The sequence below is a fragment of the Myzus persicae genome, unplaced genomic scaffold (genome assembly GCF_001856785.1).
Source record: "Myzus persicae strain clone G006 unplaced genomic scaffold, MPER_G0061.0, whole genome shotgun sequence".
Classification (NCBI taxonomy): domain Eukaryota; kingdom Metazoa; phylum Arthropoda; class Insecta; order Hemiptera; family Aphididae; genus Myzus; species Myzus persicae.
In genome coordinates this window covers 844018-861711 of record NW_019103222.1, presented here as the reverse complement: position 1 = coordinate 861711, position 17694 = coordinate 844018, and the positions used below count along the sequence as shown (strand labels likewise).

The 17694-nt window shown below is 29.8% G+C and overlaps 1 protein-coding gene across 1 annotated transcript; it reads left to right on the top strand.

The window, feature by feature from the left end:
• Positions 1 to 12896: 12896 nt before the first annotated feature.
• LOC111034031 lies at positions 12897 to 16351 on the top strand. The gene is made up of 3 exons (XM_022315052.1): positions 12897 to 12925; positions 13781 to 13819; positions 14631 to 16351. Exons 1-3 carry the CDS (start codon positions 12923 to 12925, stop codon positions 16131 to 16133), a joined length of 1545 nt encoding a protein of 514 aa, XP_022170744.1. The 5' UTR covers positions 12897 to 12922; the 3' UTR covers positions 16134 to 16351.
• Positions 16352 to 17694: the final 1343 nt, after the last annotated feature.

The following is a 17694-nucleotide window of genomic DNA, read 5'->3' as shown; positions in this document are numbered from 1 at the left end:
CTTGTCATTTTCATTTGTTGCACTTCCTAAACGATCCTTCAATAACATTAGCTTATTTAAAAATGTCTACATAATTAAATCCAATCAACAATCCAACAATCCAATCCACTCAATAAATAACACATAAGAAACAATAATAACAACATAACATATTGTTATCTCATGGTAGCCGTTATTTGATAGTTATTCTGCCTCTCCTAGATCTTGGGCTACAAGAGTATATTTGCAGTTTACGTTCTCGAGCCTTGGGCCGGACAGAGTTATCAGTCAGTGCCACAAAAAACACCACCTATACTCGATATATATTTATTTTACATAGACAACATACGTTATTGCCTTAATGATAATTTATTAACAATATAATTTTAAAATTCCTTAGAAAAAATCGTCAGTATACGGAAACACTAAAAAACAGATTCGGAAAGAAATAATATATATGAGTTTGAAATCGTCCTCTGAGCATCCACTTAAGTTACAACTAGGCTTTAGGACTTTCATGCTGTAGCCATAAAGTCAGACAAATTCTGATATCATAAACCAAATATTGTGGACTAAAAAAATACCAATAAAGAATACATAAAAACAAAAAATAGGTCACGGGGTTGGGTTGCATGCATCGCTAGTGTCTAAGGTATAAGTACAGAAAATTACTTAAAGTAATTGTAAAATAAATTAATTTAAGAATTATGTAAGAACCACTTAGATTTCAAATGTAGTTATGACACCAGTTTTATTAAAGAATATAGTGACAAGTATTTAGTGGTATACTGGTTAGGTATACTGTATTAGCATTATTATATCAATCATCGTTATATTATGATCAATTGTTTATGTTATTCATACTTGAACAACTTTTATCGTGTGAAGTAGGTATAAAAAAAGAATTAAATTAACACTATGATACCGGATTGCATGAATAATCGCTTAACATTTAATAACCCTCGTTGGCCCCAGCTGGAGTATGGTTATGTTATATGGAATCCTCACACTACCAATGGTTCATCATCAAGGCAACTGGAGCGAGTCCAACACAAAATGTCTGTGTTTTGCCAGTTTCATACTCAAAATATCTTGTCCACCTCATAATCACTATCGTTGCAAACCAGTTAAGTTCCTCCTTTGGCCGAACGGAGGCACTGTCCAGGCACTCTGCAAGCCTTGGGTTTATTAATTGATTACTGAATGGTACAATTGAGTCTCCTGAACTTCTCTCGCTAATTTCTTTTAAGGTGTCACAATACGATCCACTGCATCTTTTTATATTTCTCACACCACCACCAACTACCTTGCAAATGAACAGTTGAAAAGATTAATAAAGGACACAAATTTAGACCCTAATTTTTTGTTTTTAATTTAATTTTGCTTACCTTACCTTTTGGCACTCATATTCTAGTACTGTATGTAATAATTAATGAACCCTATTCTGTTAATGTTCTAATTACCTTTTACTATGGGTGCTTAAGATTTTTTAGTATAAATAACTGAATACAAGCTGTGCATATTAATGTAAAATGGGCTCACCCCTTAAAATATATAAAAATAAAATCACTCAAAAGAGTCAAAAGTGAGGTGGTAAATAAACATGGTTTAGCGGCCCGTGATTGGTCCATTCAATTTTATTGAAACATTAAATTAATACATTTTGCACTTAACCCAACATTATACGTATTAAATACTTTCTTCCATATTTTGTATACGTTTCACAAACGATTTATGGAAGTTTTGACGTCCTCTTGAGTATTTTAAACTCAAATTGAAGATAATTGCTTATCTGTTTTGATTATATTGACAAAATGACCAAAAGATTATATTTGTTATTTGTAGTAGAGTATCGTAATGTAAGTATTTTAGTTTGTTAGTATTATTCTATCAATGATTGATGCTATTTTTAATAATACTAACAAAAGCATCAATTATTGATAGTTGTGTTGGATCTGATTAGATGTTTTTCATTTCGAACAATATTGAATTTATATAGGTAAAATATGTATCTATATTTTCACGGGTTTTATTTAAGCTAGCTTAAAATCAGGCGCACATCCAGAATTTTTGTTTGGGGGGGGGGGGGCTTAATAATTACACACAAGTAAACAATTAAAACTAATTTTTAAATAATCACTTTTATTTATTATCACCAGGGCTCGTAAGTTCATGCACTAAAAAAAGCACAAATAAGCATGCATTCATGCACTAAAAATTGGCAAAATATGCATTAAAATATGCACTAAAAAGTTCGAAAATATGCATTTAAATGCCCTTACATTTTTAAATTATGCACTCAAAATATGCATTATATAAAATATTAATGAAAAAATTTTAAAATAATAAGAATATATCCATTAATTTTAAAAGTATTTTATTCCTTTTAATTTTTATATATTTAACAATCAAAATTAATAAAATTAATACTTGTGAAGTTCATATAACCATATATGGATTTGTCATCTTTATTAATTTTAATTAGGTAGTCATTTTTTGTCTAATTTTTGTACACCATTATCCTGCACCTACAATGAAAATATTTGGAATGAAATATTAGTTATTTGACATTTTCACGATTCGTACAGTTAAACAACTCATCGGCGACTGGCGTGTGCAAGAAAACTATACTGTACCAGTGTACAAAATTGTAGATGCGGATTGGTAAGAAACATTGTGCAGGTGTACATGTTGTACAGGTATCGTTTCGACGAGGGACTATACACGGCGGAGGATTGCAGTGGTAGCTATAAAATTGTTTCCGCGGTCCTAAGTAAAACGCATAAAATCTAAATAGGGAAATACTAGAAAAGTAAATAGTCACACGAAAATAAAAATAAATCAAAACACTATCATTCAGTAAACGGGAAAGTAAATTAGAAGCAAGAAATATCTCAAATATTTTTCTAAACAATTTTTTTATTAAATAATATGCTCTATAAACTCTAAAAAACGATTATATGCCAAATATGAAATATGCCTTTACACCCAAAACATGCAAAAACATGCACTTCATATTATTATTACTATTGTTATGAAACGGATTTGTATCTCAGTAAGCATATTTTTCTATGTAGCAAAAAATACATGCAAATGCATGAACTTACGAGCCCTGATTATCACCATATAATGTTTTATTATTATGTATTTAATATTTATAACTAAATCAATTTAATATTTAAGTTTCCTGGGTCCTTTTTCAGAAAGAACTGTAATACTTCGGATTCTTTAATTTGTATTTCTCGCTGTATGTGAAGATTAGCCAGACCATTTAAACTGACTGTCCCATTGTGTTTCGGAGATAGGTTTTAATTCGCCGCAGTGTGGAAAACGATCTCTCGGTCGTACTTGTACTTACTTGCAAATATTTTCAAAAGTATAAATACTGATTCAAATATTTTAACATCACATAAATTTAAACCATCAATTGCGTTTAGCGGTAAAGTATAGCCACAGTTTTTGAATTTTTCATACCACAATTCGAATTCGGCCTTAGCGACAGAAAAAATAATTTATTGCATATCTTTTTCATACAAGTCAAAAAGATTTTTAAAACTTGAAATTTGTTTATCTGTTGGATTATGCCCGGTTGGTAAAAGACATTTAGAACTTGTAAGAAGATTTTTATGTTTCAAAAATCGATCAGAAAGATTACTAAGAAATGAATCGATTCATGGAATAAAAATTGAACGTCTAATGTATTCTACAATATTTTCTGATGGTGTATTACATCGCTTAGTTTGGTGTTTTGTTAGTCTAGGTATAAACAAAGTCAAGTCTAAATTAGAGGCAACTTCTTGTGCTTCTAAAAATAAAAATAAAAATAATGAATATAAAATAATGATATATCTAAAGAAGAAAAATTGTCATAATTACCAACAATATCAGATGTTGATGGTGAAGCGAAAAGTTTTTGAGGACTGGGTGGTTCAAATTGATTGTTGACATTTTTGGTTTAATACTAATATAATTAAGAAGAGTACTACTAGTACCAAATTCAGGTTTCTTTCGTTTTTGACTCATTTTAACTCAGCTTTTTTTTACACGTAAGTTCATTCGATACAGCTATCACAAAGAAAAAATCGAACAGACTGAATTATCTAAACGAGGTTTTCATGCCACGACAGTCAAAAGTCATAACTCATAACTAGGGCTAGGGACTTCTAGGAGTTTGCATGTTTTTCAATAATCATTAAAAACATAGCTAAGTAATATAGAAATTTATTTCATGGTAATACGAGTTCATATTTAAAATTTATAGTTGCATATTTTGCATATTTGACCATTTTTTAATTATAAGTGCATATTTGAGCATTTTTAATATGAAAATGGTAGTTTTATAATTAAATAAATATTTTATACAAAAAATNAGGTAGTCATTTTTTGTCTAATTTTTGTACACCATTATCCTGCACCTACAATGAAAATATTTGGAATGAAATATTAGTTATTTGACATTTTCACGATTCGTACAGTTAAACAACTCATCGGCGACTGGCGTGTCGCGTGTGCAAGAAAACTATACTGTACCAGTGTACAAAATTGTAGATGCGGATTGGTAAGAAACATTGTGCAGGTGTACATGTTGTACAGGTATCGTTTCGACGAGGGACTATACACGGCGGAGGATTGCAGTGGTAGCTATAAAATTGTTTCCGCGGTCCTAAGTAAAACGCATAAAATCTAAATAGGGAAATACTAGAAAAGTAAATAGTCACACGAAAATAAAAATAAATCAAAACACTATCATTCAGTAAACGGGAAAGTAAATTAGAAGCAAGAAATATCTCAAATATTTTTCTAAACAATTTTTTTATTAAATAATATGCTCTATAAACTCTAAAAAACGATTATATGCCAAATATGAAATATGCCTTTACACCCAAAACATGCAAAAACATGCACTTCATATTATTATTACTATTGTTATGAAACGGATTTGTATCTCAGTAAGCATATTTTTCTATGTAGCAAAAAATACATGCAAATGCATGAACTTACGAGCCCTGATTATCACCATATAATGTTTTATTATTATGTATTTAATATTTATAACTAAATCAATTTAATATTTAAGTTTCCTGGGTCCTTTTTCAGAAAGAACTGTAATACTTCGGATTCTTTAATTTGTATTTCTCGCTGTATGTGAAGATTAGCCAGACCATTTAAACTGACTGTCCCATTGTGTTTCGGAGATAGGTTTTAATTCGCCGCAGTGTGGAAAACGATCTCTCGGTCGTACTTGTACTTACTTGCAAATATTTTCAAAAGTATAAATACTGATTCAAATATTTTAACATCACATAAATTTAAACCATCAATTGCGTTTAGCGGTAAAGTATAGCCACAGTTTTTGAATTTTTCATACCACAATTCGAATTCGGCCTTAGCGACAGAAAAAATAATTTATTGCATATCTTTTTCATACAAGTCAAAAAGATTTTTAAAACTTGAAATTTGTTTATCTGTTGGATTATGCCCGGTTGGTAAAAGACATTTAGAACTTGTAAGAAGATTTTTATGTTTCAAAAATCGATCAGAAAGATTACTAAGAAATGAATCGATTCATGGAATAAAAATTGAACGTCTAATGTATTCTACAATATTTTCTGATGGTGTATTACATCGCTTAGTTTGGTGTTTTGTTAGTCTAGGTATAAACAAAGTCAAGTCTAAATTAGAGGCAACTTCTTGTGCTTCTAAAAATAAAAATAAAAATAATGAATATAAAATAATGATATATCTAAAGAAGAAAAATTGTCATAATTACCAACAATATCAGATGTTGATGGTGAAGCGAAAAGTTTTTGAGGACTGGGTGGTTCAAATTGATTGTTGACATTTTTGGTTTAATACTAATATAATTAAGAAGAGTACTACTAGTACCAAATTCAGGTTTCTTTCGTTTTTGACTCATTTTAACTCAGCTTTTTTTTACACGTAAGTTCATTCGATACAGCTATCACAAAGAAAAAATCGAACAGACTGAATTATCTAAACGAGGTTTTCATGCCACGACAGTCAAAAGTCATAACTCATAACTAGGGCTAGGGACTTCTAGGAGTTTGCATGTTTTTCAATAATCATTAAAAACATAGCTAAGTAATATAGAAATTTATTTCATGGTAATACGAGTTCATATTTAAAATTTATAGTTGCATATTTTGCATATTTGACCATTTTTTAATTATAAGTGCATATTTGAGCATTTTTAATATGAAAATGGTAGTTTTATAATTAAATAAATATTTTATACAAAAAATTTTTAATTTAGATCGATTTCCTAGACCAGAAATATTAATTTTATGGTTTTATATATATATATATAAAATTAGTATTGTTGTTTTTCTCGCCGAACGCTCCCATTGTTATTTATGGACTATGGCCTTAATGGTATACTTCACAAGTGATTCCGATAGGCGATAGCCGATAATATTACCAAAATAACATTCTATGAAATTATGACATATATTTATAATCCCGTAGACAGGACGTTCTGTGATATTTTTATTTTTGATTAGTAGACAGTTGTTGTTGTGCGTTCTTCGTATCGTGTTTTCGTGCCGTGATATTTTCTTTTTGAAAAGTATCGTACATTTGCGTGAATTCTTAATAAAATAATTAAAATGCCTAGACCAAAGCCTAAAGCTTATGATCGGCTAAACAATTTTATTAAAGAATTCGGTGAAACAATATTTTTGGCAGATAACTCTGTTTTATTTTGTAAAATATGTGACATTAAAGTTAGTGCTGAGAAAAGATTTACTGTTATTCAACATATTAAAACAGCAAAACACATCCAGGGTTTAAATCGACTACAATTGAAACCAACTAAAACTCAGCAACTTGTATCCACGTCTTTCTCCAAGAAAAACGATTTTAATAGAGACTTATGTAAAGCGATGTTATCAGCCAATATACCATTGTATAAACTGGAAAATAAACATTTTCGAGAATTTTTGGAGCTATACACTAAAAAAGAAATACCGAAAGAAGCCACTCTCCGTAAAGGGTATGTCGACGATTTATTTTTAGAAACAATTGAAAAAATTAAAAATTGTGTTGACGGAAAAAAAATTTGGGTCTCGATAGACGAAACCACTGACGCAGAAGGACGCTTTATTGCCAACGTTATAATTGGAACTCTTACAGTAGACGATCCGGGTAGTATTTTTTTGTTGAATTCGGAAAAGTTAGAAAAATCAAACCATTCGACCATATTTAAGCTTTTTGACCAATCAATGAACTTGCTCTGGCCACAAGGTGTGAAATACAATGAAGTGCTTTTATTTGTAACCGATGCCGCGCCTTACATGATTAAGGCCGGCAAAGCGATTCAAAATTTGTACACTAAAATAATTCATGTAACCTGCTTGGCACACGGGCTTCATCGTGTTGCTGAAGAAATAAGAAACCAGTATAAAAAGGTCGATCAACTCGTATCTAATGTGAAAAAAACTTTTCTTAAGGCACCGTCACGTATTCAAACATTAAAATCTGTTGCATCTGATATTCCATTACCTCCGCAACCAATTTTAACCAGGTGGGGTACATGGATTGATGCTGCTTTATATTATTGTAAATATTTTGAAATAATTAAACAAGTTATTGATATGCTTGATGAAAACGATTCAGAATCCATCAAAAAATGTAAGCAAATTTTAAAATCAAATAATTTGGAAGCAAATTTAGCTTTTATCATGTCAAATTATGGATTTATTTCTACATCTATCACTCGACTTGAAACCAAAGGCATGTCACTTACTGAATCCATTAAAATAATTAAAACTACAAAAGAATCTATACATTCAGCAAAAGTTGGTGGATGCGCTCAAGCTAAGGCAATTGATGAAAAATTCCAAAAAGTTATGGAAAAAAATGTTGGATTTGTGCAACTACAAAAAATATCAGACATTATAAATGGACAAAATGAATCTATGGACGGATTGCCAACAGATATTAGTAGTGGTGATATTCCGTTTTTTAAGTTTGCACCAATCAGTTCTGTTGACGTGGAACGTTCCTTTTCAAAGTATAAAAATATTTTGGCTGATAACAGGAGGTCATTCGAATTTTCCAACTTGAAAAAATATCTCATAGTTCAATGTAATGCTCAAGGTAATGAATACAATATTAATTAAAACAATTTACAAACATGTTTAATTTAAAAAGTATTTTTTTTTATTTTAGACTAGAACTCGGGTGTTAGAAGAAAATCAATTATTTATTATGACAAGTTTTTTTACTATAAATTAAAATTTTATTAATTATGTATTCATATTAAAATAAAAAGGTTTTTATTAAATACTGTTATTTTTTTTTTTTAGTGCATATTTTAATAGCATATTTGGTAATTTTTAAAGGCATAAATGCATACATATTTTAAGGTTTTTTAGGGAATGAAGTCCCTAGCCCTACTCATAACTATCATTGTTATCGTAGTTACCAATCAAAGTCGATCCTACACAATCTCTAATACTCGCTAATATCTTTAAATCTAAAATTAATTTTCAACGAAGTCAGAAATCGGCGATTCCCACAAACCTTATCGCGTAATATTGAACTATTATGAAATATATGTGTGTATCTAACATAATACAATTTGAAAACATTACATTATCATTTATCATTGTTATACTATTATATTTGCTATAATAATGTATAATTTAATGAAAAAAAAATTGTTTGAGGGGAGGGGGGATTAAGCCCCAAATCCCCCCTGGGGTGCGCCATTGCTTAAAATACATAATTGAATTTTAAAATACTAGCAGTATGCAACACCAATGAAAGTGGATCGTCGTGAATGCAAAAAAACGTGTAGCTTTCATATCCAAAATAATGAAAACATTGGAAACATTAATAAATATTATGATAATATGATGTTTTAAAATTAAACAACAAATGTCATTGAACTTTCTATCAATATATTATTAAAATAATAGACTATGAGCATTTAATACGAATTCACATTAACATAAACATAACCGATGTGATTATTTCACCATCAACATGAAGTATATATAATATTATTACATTTTATGTAAAAAAAACATAAAAATTTAAAATCACAAAAACGCAAATTTGAAAATAAAGTTCGGTTTTTCGATTTACAATAAAGTATTGAATAGCATTATTTTTGTGCAGGTTCAATATTAATTATGTAAAATTTAGTGTTGACGGAAGTTATTATAGAAAACAATACAGCTGCAAACTGCAATTATGGCGAACAAAATATGTTCTATTGTGCATCGGAGATAACTATTATAGGTATAGATACTGGACTTGATTTAATATAAACACTGAAGTCATACATAGTAGAAATAGTTTACAAGTAAAACGTTTTTGGTTTTACGTGTCTGGGATAAGTAATAAGATGAAAGCGTCATTATTCTTGTTATGTACGATCTGAACGGTTTTATAGGTTATAATTGCTTACTTATTTTTATATAATTATTTAAATACTCTTAATACAAATGTTTTACACAAAAATTAATTCATTTTTCATTTTATAAAATCATATGAAATATATTTTGTAAGCCAGTTGTATAATATAAAGTAGATAATATTATCTTGCTGAAGCCCTGATGGGGTCTTTCCCTCAATCTCGAAATGCATCCGAGGTACAGCAATTAACCAACCAATTTTCGTAAAGTGATAGAAAAGTGAATCTAGTTGGTAGTAAAAGTACCTTTTAAAAAGAGGTACAAATCTATTTTTTTTTTAAAGCGTCTTGAAAACAAGAAAATCGGTGAAAAAAATCTAATCATTTTTGAAAAAATTGAATTAATTTTTTTAGTGTAACTCGAAAAACTAATAAATGAAATTAGGAAATAATTTTCTAAATAATATGTTGATTATCATTTTAAGCTATTTATAGCTTTGAGAAAATTTTCAAATGTTGTAAACTTTTTTAAAAATTATTCTGGAAACAGAAATTATTATTTCTTTACAAAATACAAATGCAGGTATCAAATTTATTGAAATTTGTATGGATTTTCCAAAAGTTTACATGAGTAAATTGTAAAAAGTATTATTGTTTCGTTTTATGACTTAATGTACGGGCTAGGATATCCGGTATACACCATGCAGTGCAGTCGGCAGTCTCGCAGACGCCAATATACGACAATACGCCATATTATACGAATCGTGTACACTCAATACTACAATTAATGATATCTTATGATACCAATAATATAATAGTTTATGCAGAACCGAATCGAAAACCATTATAAAAACATAAAGTATACTTAGTAATATAGGCTAGATCACAAGTCATCATCCGGACTGTGGAATTTTAAAATGTTGGTATCTATGTTTAAAACCAAGGGAAATAAACACTTCATTTTTTTAGATTTAATTATCTACATTGATTTTTATGTTTTTATTACAATGAATTGTCATTACTTCGCCAAACAATAAAATTTGGTACTCGTAGTTGGCTTGGAGTGGTTTTCAGCTTTATTTACAAACGTCTTTTGAACCATCCGGGTTCTTAGAGTCGAATCCTTGCCATACATACATACACGTGTTCTAAACTAACAGTAACCTCCTGCACAGAAAAGTCCGGCTAAAAACCATGCAGTTGATGCCATAAAAAAAATAAAAAATAAAATTAAGTATCCAGATAATTTAAAATGTCCAATATAATATTAATAGATACGTTTTTTTTTTATTATTCAAATGTATTCAATCCATACTGCATTTTTTTAAAGTAATTTGTTTAATGATAAATAATATTAACTATAAGGTTATAAAATATATGTGTGTGCATTATAATTTAATTTATAGTCTTTTAAAACCTAAAAACTAAATAGTTATCTTTTACTATCTAAATAAAAAGGAGGGTGTCTTTTCTTTTATATAGATAATTTTTCATTCAATTGTCTGCTATCTTATCTAGATAAATTTAAACGCATTAGCTGTTATCTTATCTAACAAATTTTAAAAATATCCGTGCATAACAGTGGGTGGCCAGGATCACAAACCGTATTTTGTAGAAAACACACAACGTATAACAATTTTATAAGAATTTTAGCTTTTTTTATAGACTAACACAATAAATCATGTACCTAGTAACCTACCATATTATTTATCACCACTACCTATAGGCTATAGGTTATATTATAGAAATAATACAATATAACAGGAATCCTTCATGCTAGCTGTACGTCACCTGTACAGTGTACATGGCCACAAGAGAATATTATTTGGTCATATTAAACACTATTTCACAATAAATTACTTATATATACCCCGGTGACATTGCCTTCCTCATCCAAAATAAAATTGACGAAGCTAAACAAAAAAAAAAAAACATATTATACTAACTTGGATTCCAGGGCATACCGGTATCTCAGGTAACGAAACTGCGGATACATATGCTAATATGGCCATCTCCGACAAGAACACGCCATTACTAGACTTCATCACCTACGACGACTTTAAAAACTCATTGAAAACATATATAAGAAAAAAATGGCACATATCTTGGAATAGACAGACTACTAAATTAAACCAGATCAAGTCAACAACCTTCAGATGGGATAATCCCAACCTCAATCGAAAAGAAGAAACCGCTTTAAATCGTTTAAGAATAGGACACCCTAGACTTACCCATGGATATCTCATGTCTAATGACGAACCCCCCTTCTGTGAAGCCTGTGGCCAACACCTCACCGACAAACACATCTTGACCGAATGTCATGTTTACGACCAGGACCTCAACTTAACCGAAACCCTCGACTCAACTCTCGGACCACAACCCGATCAGAACGAAAAAACGCTTAAATTTCTTAAACTAACTAATTTAATTAACAAAATATAATTGTATCTATGAACACTATGTATATAATCTAAATTGTTATTAAGTATTGTGAACAAATGGCCTTTGCTGGCGAGTTGTTTTTTTAAGATAAATAAAAAAAAAATTACTTATAATAGTTTTATATTGCATTTTAGCACAAATGTAAACCACAGAGCAGTCAAATATTAATTTATCGTGAAGTGACGATCAGAAAGGTTAGGTTAGGTTAGAAGGTAAATACTAAATATCCAAATATCCAAATATTCTATATTATCAATTAATTGTATATGAATTTATGGATATTATGAATTATTTATTTCCATTTGACCATAATTTTATTATAATTATAATAGTATTGATAACAGTTTAATTAAGTATCATAATATAGCAAACGTTAATTTATACAGTATGTACCTCTTCTTATTATACGTACCTATCACAATGGTGGTAACTTGTATTGAAATGTGTTCATGATAAATAGGTACCAAAATTTTGTTTTTAGGAGTAGGAAGGTAATAGCTATAATGTACAAGAAGTCATTTCCCCTTACAAACATGGACAAACTATGCCACATTAAGTAAGTGAAACAAAAATGTCACATTTTTCATTATATTTTACAATAGATTTTGTTATTATTGTGTATAATGTTTAAGCTAAAATGTGCAATTATGTAAACTACAGTTTAGTTACAACAAAACAATTTAGCAGACTTTAATTATAACGAACACGTGTTCTGTTGTAAAATACCTAAATCTTTATGTTATAAACATATATAAAGGACACAGAAAGAATACAATAAACCTATAAGTAAATTATTTATTTAGGAGACATAGGTATTTTTTGGGTTTCCTGGTTAAAAATGCAAACATTATTCGTACTATGAACGGCTGTAACAGTTTTACAGGTTTGTTATTATTTGGATTAATTTTTTAAAGTTAATTTTATGTTGATAATTATTAACTGCACATAATTAAATGTGTTTACTAGGTAATATGATTCACTAACGCCTAAATATTTACTGACACCTAATTTTAAACTATTAATTTTTGATAAGTTTTGTCCATAGTTTTTTTTACACAAAACTAAAAATAAGTTCAAATTTTAGTTCCTGAGTGGAGAGATGAATTTAATAGTTTTACAATGGTATGTGTTTTTTTAAAAATAATTTTCAACTTTTATGTGGTTTTTTGGAGAACAAATATATGCAGTTGTTACTAAGAAGGCGTATATAGTAAAATATTTTCAGTACTTTTCAAAATAATTAGAAAAAAATAAAAAAACGATTTGGGAAAGTGTGAATTTTCGATCCCTTTTCATCTTGAAGCAGTAATTTAAAAATTAATAACAGTAGGTATCTTATTTTATGCTCAGATATTCACATACAAATTTTTTAGAAATTAGATAACTTTCCAAATGTTTTAGTTTTTTCATGCTATTTATAAATTTTAAATTTTTTAAAATTGCAATGGTTTATTTTAGCGATTAAAAAAACCTGAACAATTAATTAAAGGTTCCTCTTGATTGTTTTTACAGAAACCTAAAAACCCAAAACCTACATAAGTATGTGAAATTTTTTATATACATTTTAAGTTTAAATTTTGGCTGTTTTTAATTATTTCTTATTTCAAAATCCTAAAATCTTTTCATTATTTAAGGTACTTACAATAACTTTAGTCAAAGTGAGACGATTCTTCGGTGTGAATTGTTTTGTTTTCGTTGTGTTTCATTACGATGTTAAAATTCGATCTCATATCTACTGCCTAATGAGATTGTAAATGTATTTCAAATGGTACATGATGATGTATAGTTTCTTTTAATTAAAGCGACTGGCATGGGTGACTGTGTCAGTCTTACAAAATGTGCATTGAAATATTATCGTACATGCTAAAAACAGTAATTTATTATGTACATACCTAACATTATAAATATTTATGTAATTATAATATTCATGTATAATATTTTGAAATAAATACTGAACTAAATAAAACAATGTTCTAGATTTTTGATGTATCCGTCACGGGACCTGCAGTAAGCGCGGTAAATTTAAATTTAAAAAGAAATTACGAAAATAAAATTGCTAAGACTTAAACATCATTGTTTTCACTTGAAAAATAATTTGAAAATGTTGGAACCAGCTATTATAGTTTATTTAATTGAGCAATTTTCTACAATACACCAAACTAGGTGATTATTATAGAAGAAATAAGTCCAAATTTTAATAAGCGCCAAAGGTGTTCAAATTACATATCGTTTTCCCTAGAATCAGTAGGACATACTTGCTAACACAAAATTATCTTCATAACTCAACATCCTATATGACCATGGGTGTAGACACGGAGGATATGATTGATGGATCCATGGGCATGACTATTTTTAAAATTTTGAGCGGAGAGATGAATGTATTGATTTTACAATGATGAGTGCTTTTTACCATCATCGCCTTTTGGGGCAGTGAAAATGTTTCGATTTTCTACATCAGCGTATTTCTTGATAGAAAAGTGGATGAAGTTGATACTTTGAAGTAGTCAAAATTAGATGCTATTTCGATTAACTTTAAAATGAATTGGAAGTATGAATCCTGCTGCTTATCAACTCACAAAGCATACCTTAAGTTTCATTTTTTATCATATCCACATAATATTCATCAGCCGTTGAAACACTAACAAAAAAAAAACACAAGTCATTGTAAAATCAATACATTCATTACTTAGCCCAGAATCGAAAAGTATGGAAATGAAAAATGTTTAACAAACTTCATGTGGCAACTTATTTTCTGAAATTTTTTTATTAAAATACATTGTATCAATAAAAATCGCATTATTTTTATTTTTATATTTTGAATTTTTAGGCTACCTGTTCTAAACGTTCTCCTCCTGGAGTCCAAATTATTGCAACATGTAAAGGAAAGACATCTATAAAACCAAAAAAAGATAATGTGAAAGAAGAAACCCCAGAACAAGAACTATCAAGAAAAACAAGAGAATTTCAAAAAGAAAGGAGAGAAGCATACTTAGCTGGGAAACCTTATAAAACAGCTACCTACAAAATTGGTGGCGAAGATGAGGCCGTTGTTAAAAAAGCGTCAGGAGGAGCCATGCTATGGAATGGGTATGGTAAAATCGGTAGAACTATTCAAAAACCAAAAAAACATCACAACAAGAAGTCTACTAATAAAAATAGAAGTCATGGAGAAAATGCTGATGATGGTAAAGAAGAAGACGAAGGAGACAAAGAAGAAGTTCTAACAGGAAAAGTAAGGGAATTTGAAAAAGAAAGGAGAGAAGCATACTTAGCTGGGAAACCTTATAAAACAGCTACCTACAAAATTGGTGGCGAAGATGAGGCCGTTGTTAAAAAAGCGTCAGGAGGAGCCATGCTATGGAATGGGTATGGTAAAATCGGTAGAACTATTCAAAAACCAAAAAAACATCACAACAAGAAGTCTACTAATAAAAATAGAAGTCATGGAGAAAATGCTGATGATGGTAAAGAAGAAGACGAAGGAGACAAAGAAGAAGTTCTAGCAGGAAAAGTAAGGGAATTTGAAAAAGAAAGGAGAGAAGCATACTTAGCTGGGAAACCTTATAAAACAGCCACCTACGAAATTGGTGGCGAAGATGAGGCCGTTGTTAAAAAAATATCAGGAGGAGCCATGCCATGGAATAGGTACAGTACAATCAGTAGAACTATTCAAAAACCAAAAACAAGTTGCAACAGTCAGTCTACTACTAGTAATATAAGTCATGGAGAAGATGCTGATGATGGTAAAGAAGAAGATGAAGAAGACAAAGAAGGAGTTCTAGCAAAAAAAGTAAGGAGAGAAGCATACTTAGCTGGGAAACCCTATAAAACAGCTACCTACGAAATTAGTGACGAAGATGAGGCCGTTGTTAAAAAAGCATCAGGAGGAGCCATGCCATGGAATGGGTATGGTAAAATCGGTAGAACTATTCAAAAACCAAAAACAAGTGGCAACAGTCAGTCTGCTACTAGTAATATAAGTCATGGAGAAGATGCTGATGTAAGTAAAGAAGAAGACGAAGAAGACAAAGAAGAAGTTCTAGCAAAAAAAGTAAGGAGAGAAGCACACTTAGCTGGGAAACCCTATAAAACTGCTACCTACGAAATTAGTGACGAAGATGAGGCCGTTGTTAAAAAAGTATCAGGAGGAGACGTGCAATGGAATTATAGGTATGGTACAAAAGGTAGAAATGAAGCAAAAACATCTTGCAACAATAAGTCTACTAATAGAAATAGAAGTAATAATAAGAAGGTTGCTAATAATAAGAATGCGAGAGGATATTTGAGAAGGACTGTGAAACCTAATAAAAGTAGGATAACGTGGTGGTAGACGATTCAGATGTACCAAATGTAACTAAGCATACAATATTTGATATTTGAAAAATCAGATTGTTAACATTGAAATCACCTTGTATTATATGAATAACTCTAAACTTAAATAAATGTATGGAATGAATATACCAGAAATGAACATATTTGGTGGTGAAAAGCAAGTATAACTTTTTTTGGTACATTCATTTTATTCACAAGTCACAAAAACTTGTCGTTTTCATTTATTGCACTTCCTAAACGATCCTTCAATAACAATAACTTATTTTAAAAGGTTAACATTATTGACTACATAATAATGTTTTAACAATCCAATCCACTTAATAAATAACACTTAAATAACACCTCAATTTATAATATGTATACCTTTCTCGTCGTAGGCGCTGTTTGAAAGTTCATACTGCCTCTCCTAGATCTCGAGTTACCAGAGTATATTTGCAGTTTACGTAGATACTCGAGCTTTGGACCAGACAGAGTTATCTTTTCTGTTTTTCGACTCTACTCCTCTTATAAAAGGATTAAGCCTCAAATATAATATAAGAAATCAGAAACAATGTAAAATAAAATGCGTACATTTTTCTATATTTTATTTTGTTAAGTCGAATATTGTTATACTTAAACGTTCAATACCTAGTGTGTTATTCAGGAATAATTATAAACAATCAGGTCTCCAAAGAAAACATAGGATCATAATCACAAAAATAATTAACGAACATATGAAAAACCATTTTTCTTTTCATTGTAATACAATAATAGGAAACATGGTGTGTGTACCTGGACTTGTTAAAATAATATAAAATACTCGCTGATCCCGTGCACTTTGTGTTAAAAATGGCAACTCTATACGAGACTCGATGGTGATAATGCGAGCAACATAGTATGCCAACCTGCTGTGGATCGTGGACCTCGCTTGATGAGTACTTTATATAAATAACATGTTTTATTTTTATTGTGGGCACGCCGATGAACGATGCTATAAGTGCAACTCAGCTACCCTGGTAGGCAATGTGCGAATTGTATGCATGCTTATACCTGATCTGCCCGATGAACCACTGCAGGCAACCAATAAATAAAGAAAAACACCAATTTTTACTAAATATTATATTTATATTTCTCCTATGACCAATAGCAACCGTATATTATAAACGAATATTTCCTTCGTGAATCTTAAAATCCCTGTTTGATCAACTCCCCGGATCGGACCTGTTGGATCCAATAGTGAATCTAAACCATCCAGAGCTTCACCCAAACGCATAAACCTATTATGTTAAGTGACATACACACGTACAGTAGAATTATGTAAATAAAGAAGATATTGTAGTTAAGAACAAAATGTTATTGCGATTTTGGTATTATAAGATACAACATTTAATTAGGTATATTATATTTAATGATTTTGATGTCACCGACTAACGGCCATACATTTGAACAATTTATTAAAAATAATTAAATTTATTAGAGCAAATTCAATTATTTAAATGTTTTAAATAAATTGGTTAATTATGACACTGTTCATCTAAATAAGTTCGGGGGCAGTGGATTACTCAGTCAAACATAATACA

Excerpts from the sequence above, each read along its gene's own strand:
- LOC111034031 (XM_022315052.1), top strand. Across the intron at positions 13,820-14,630 it reads CGGGACCTGCAGTAAGCGCG|GCTACCTGTTCTAAACGTTC; the intron begins GTAAATTTAAAT and ends TTGAATTTTTAG.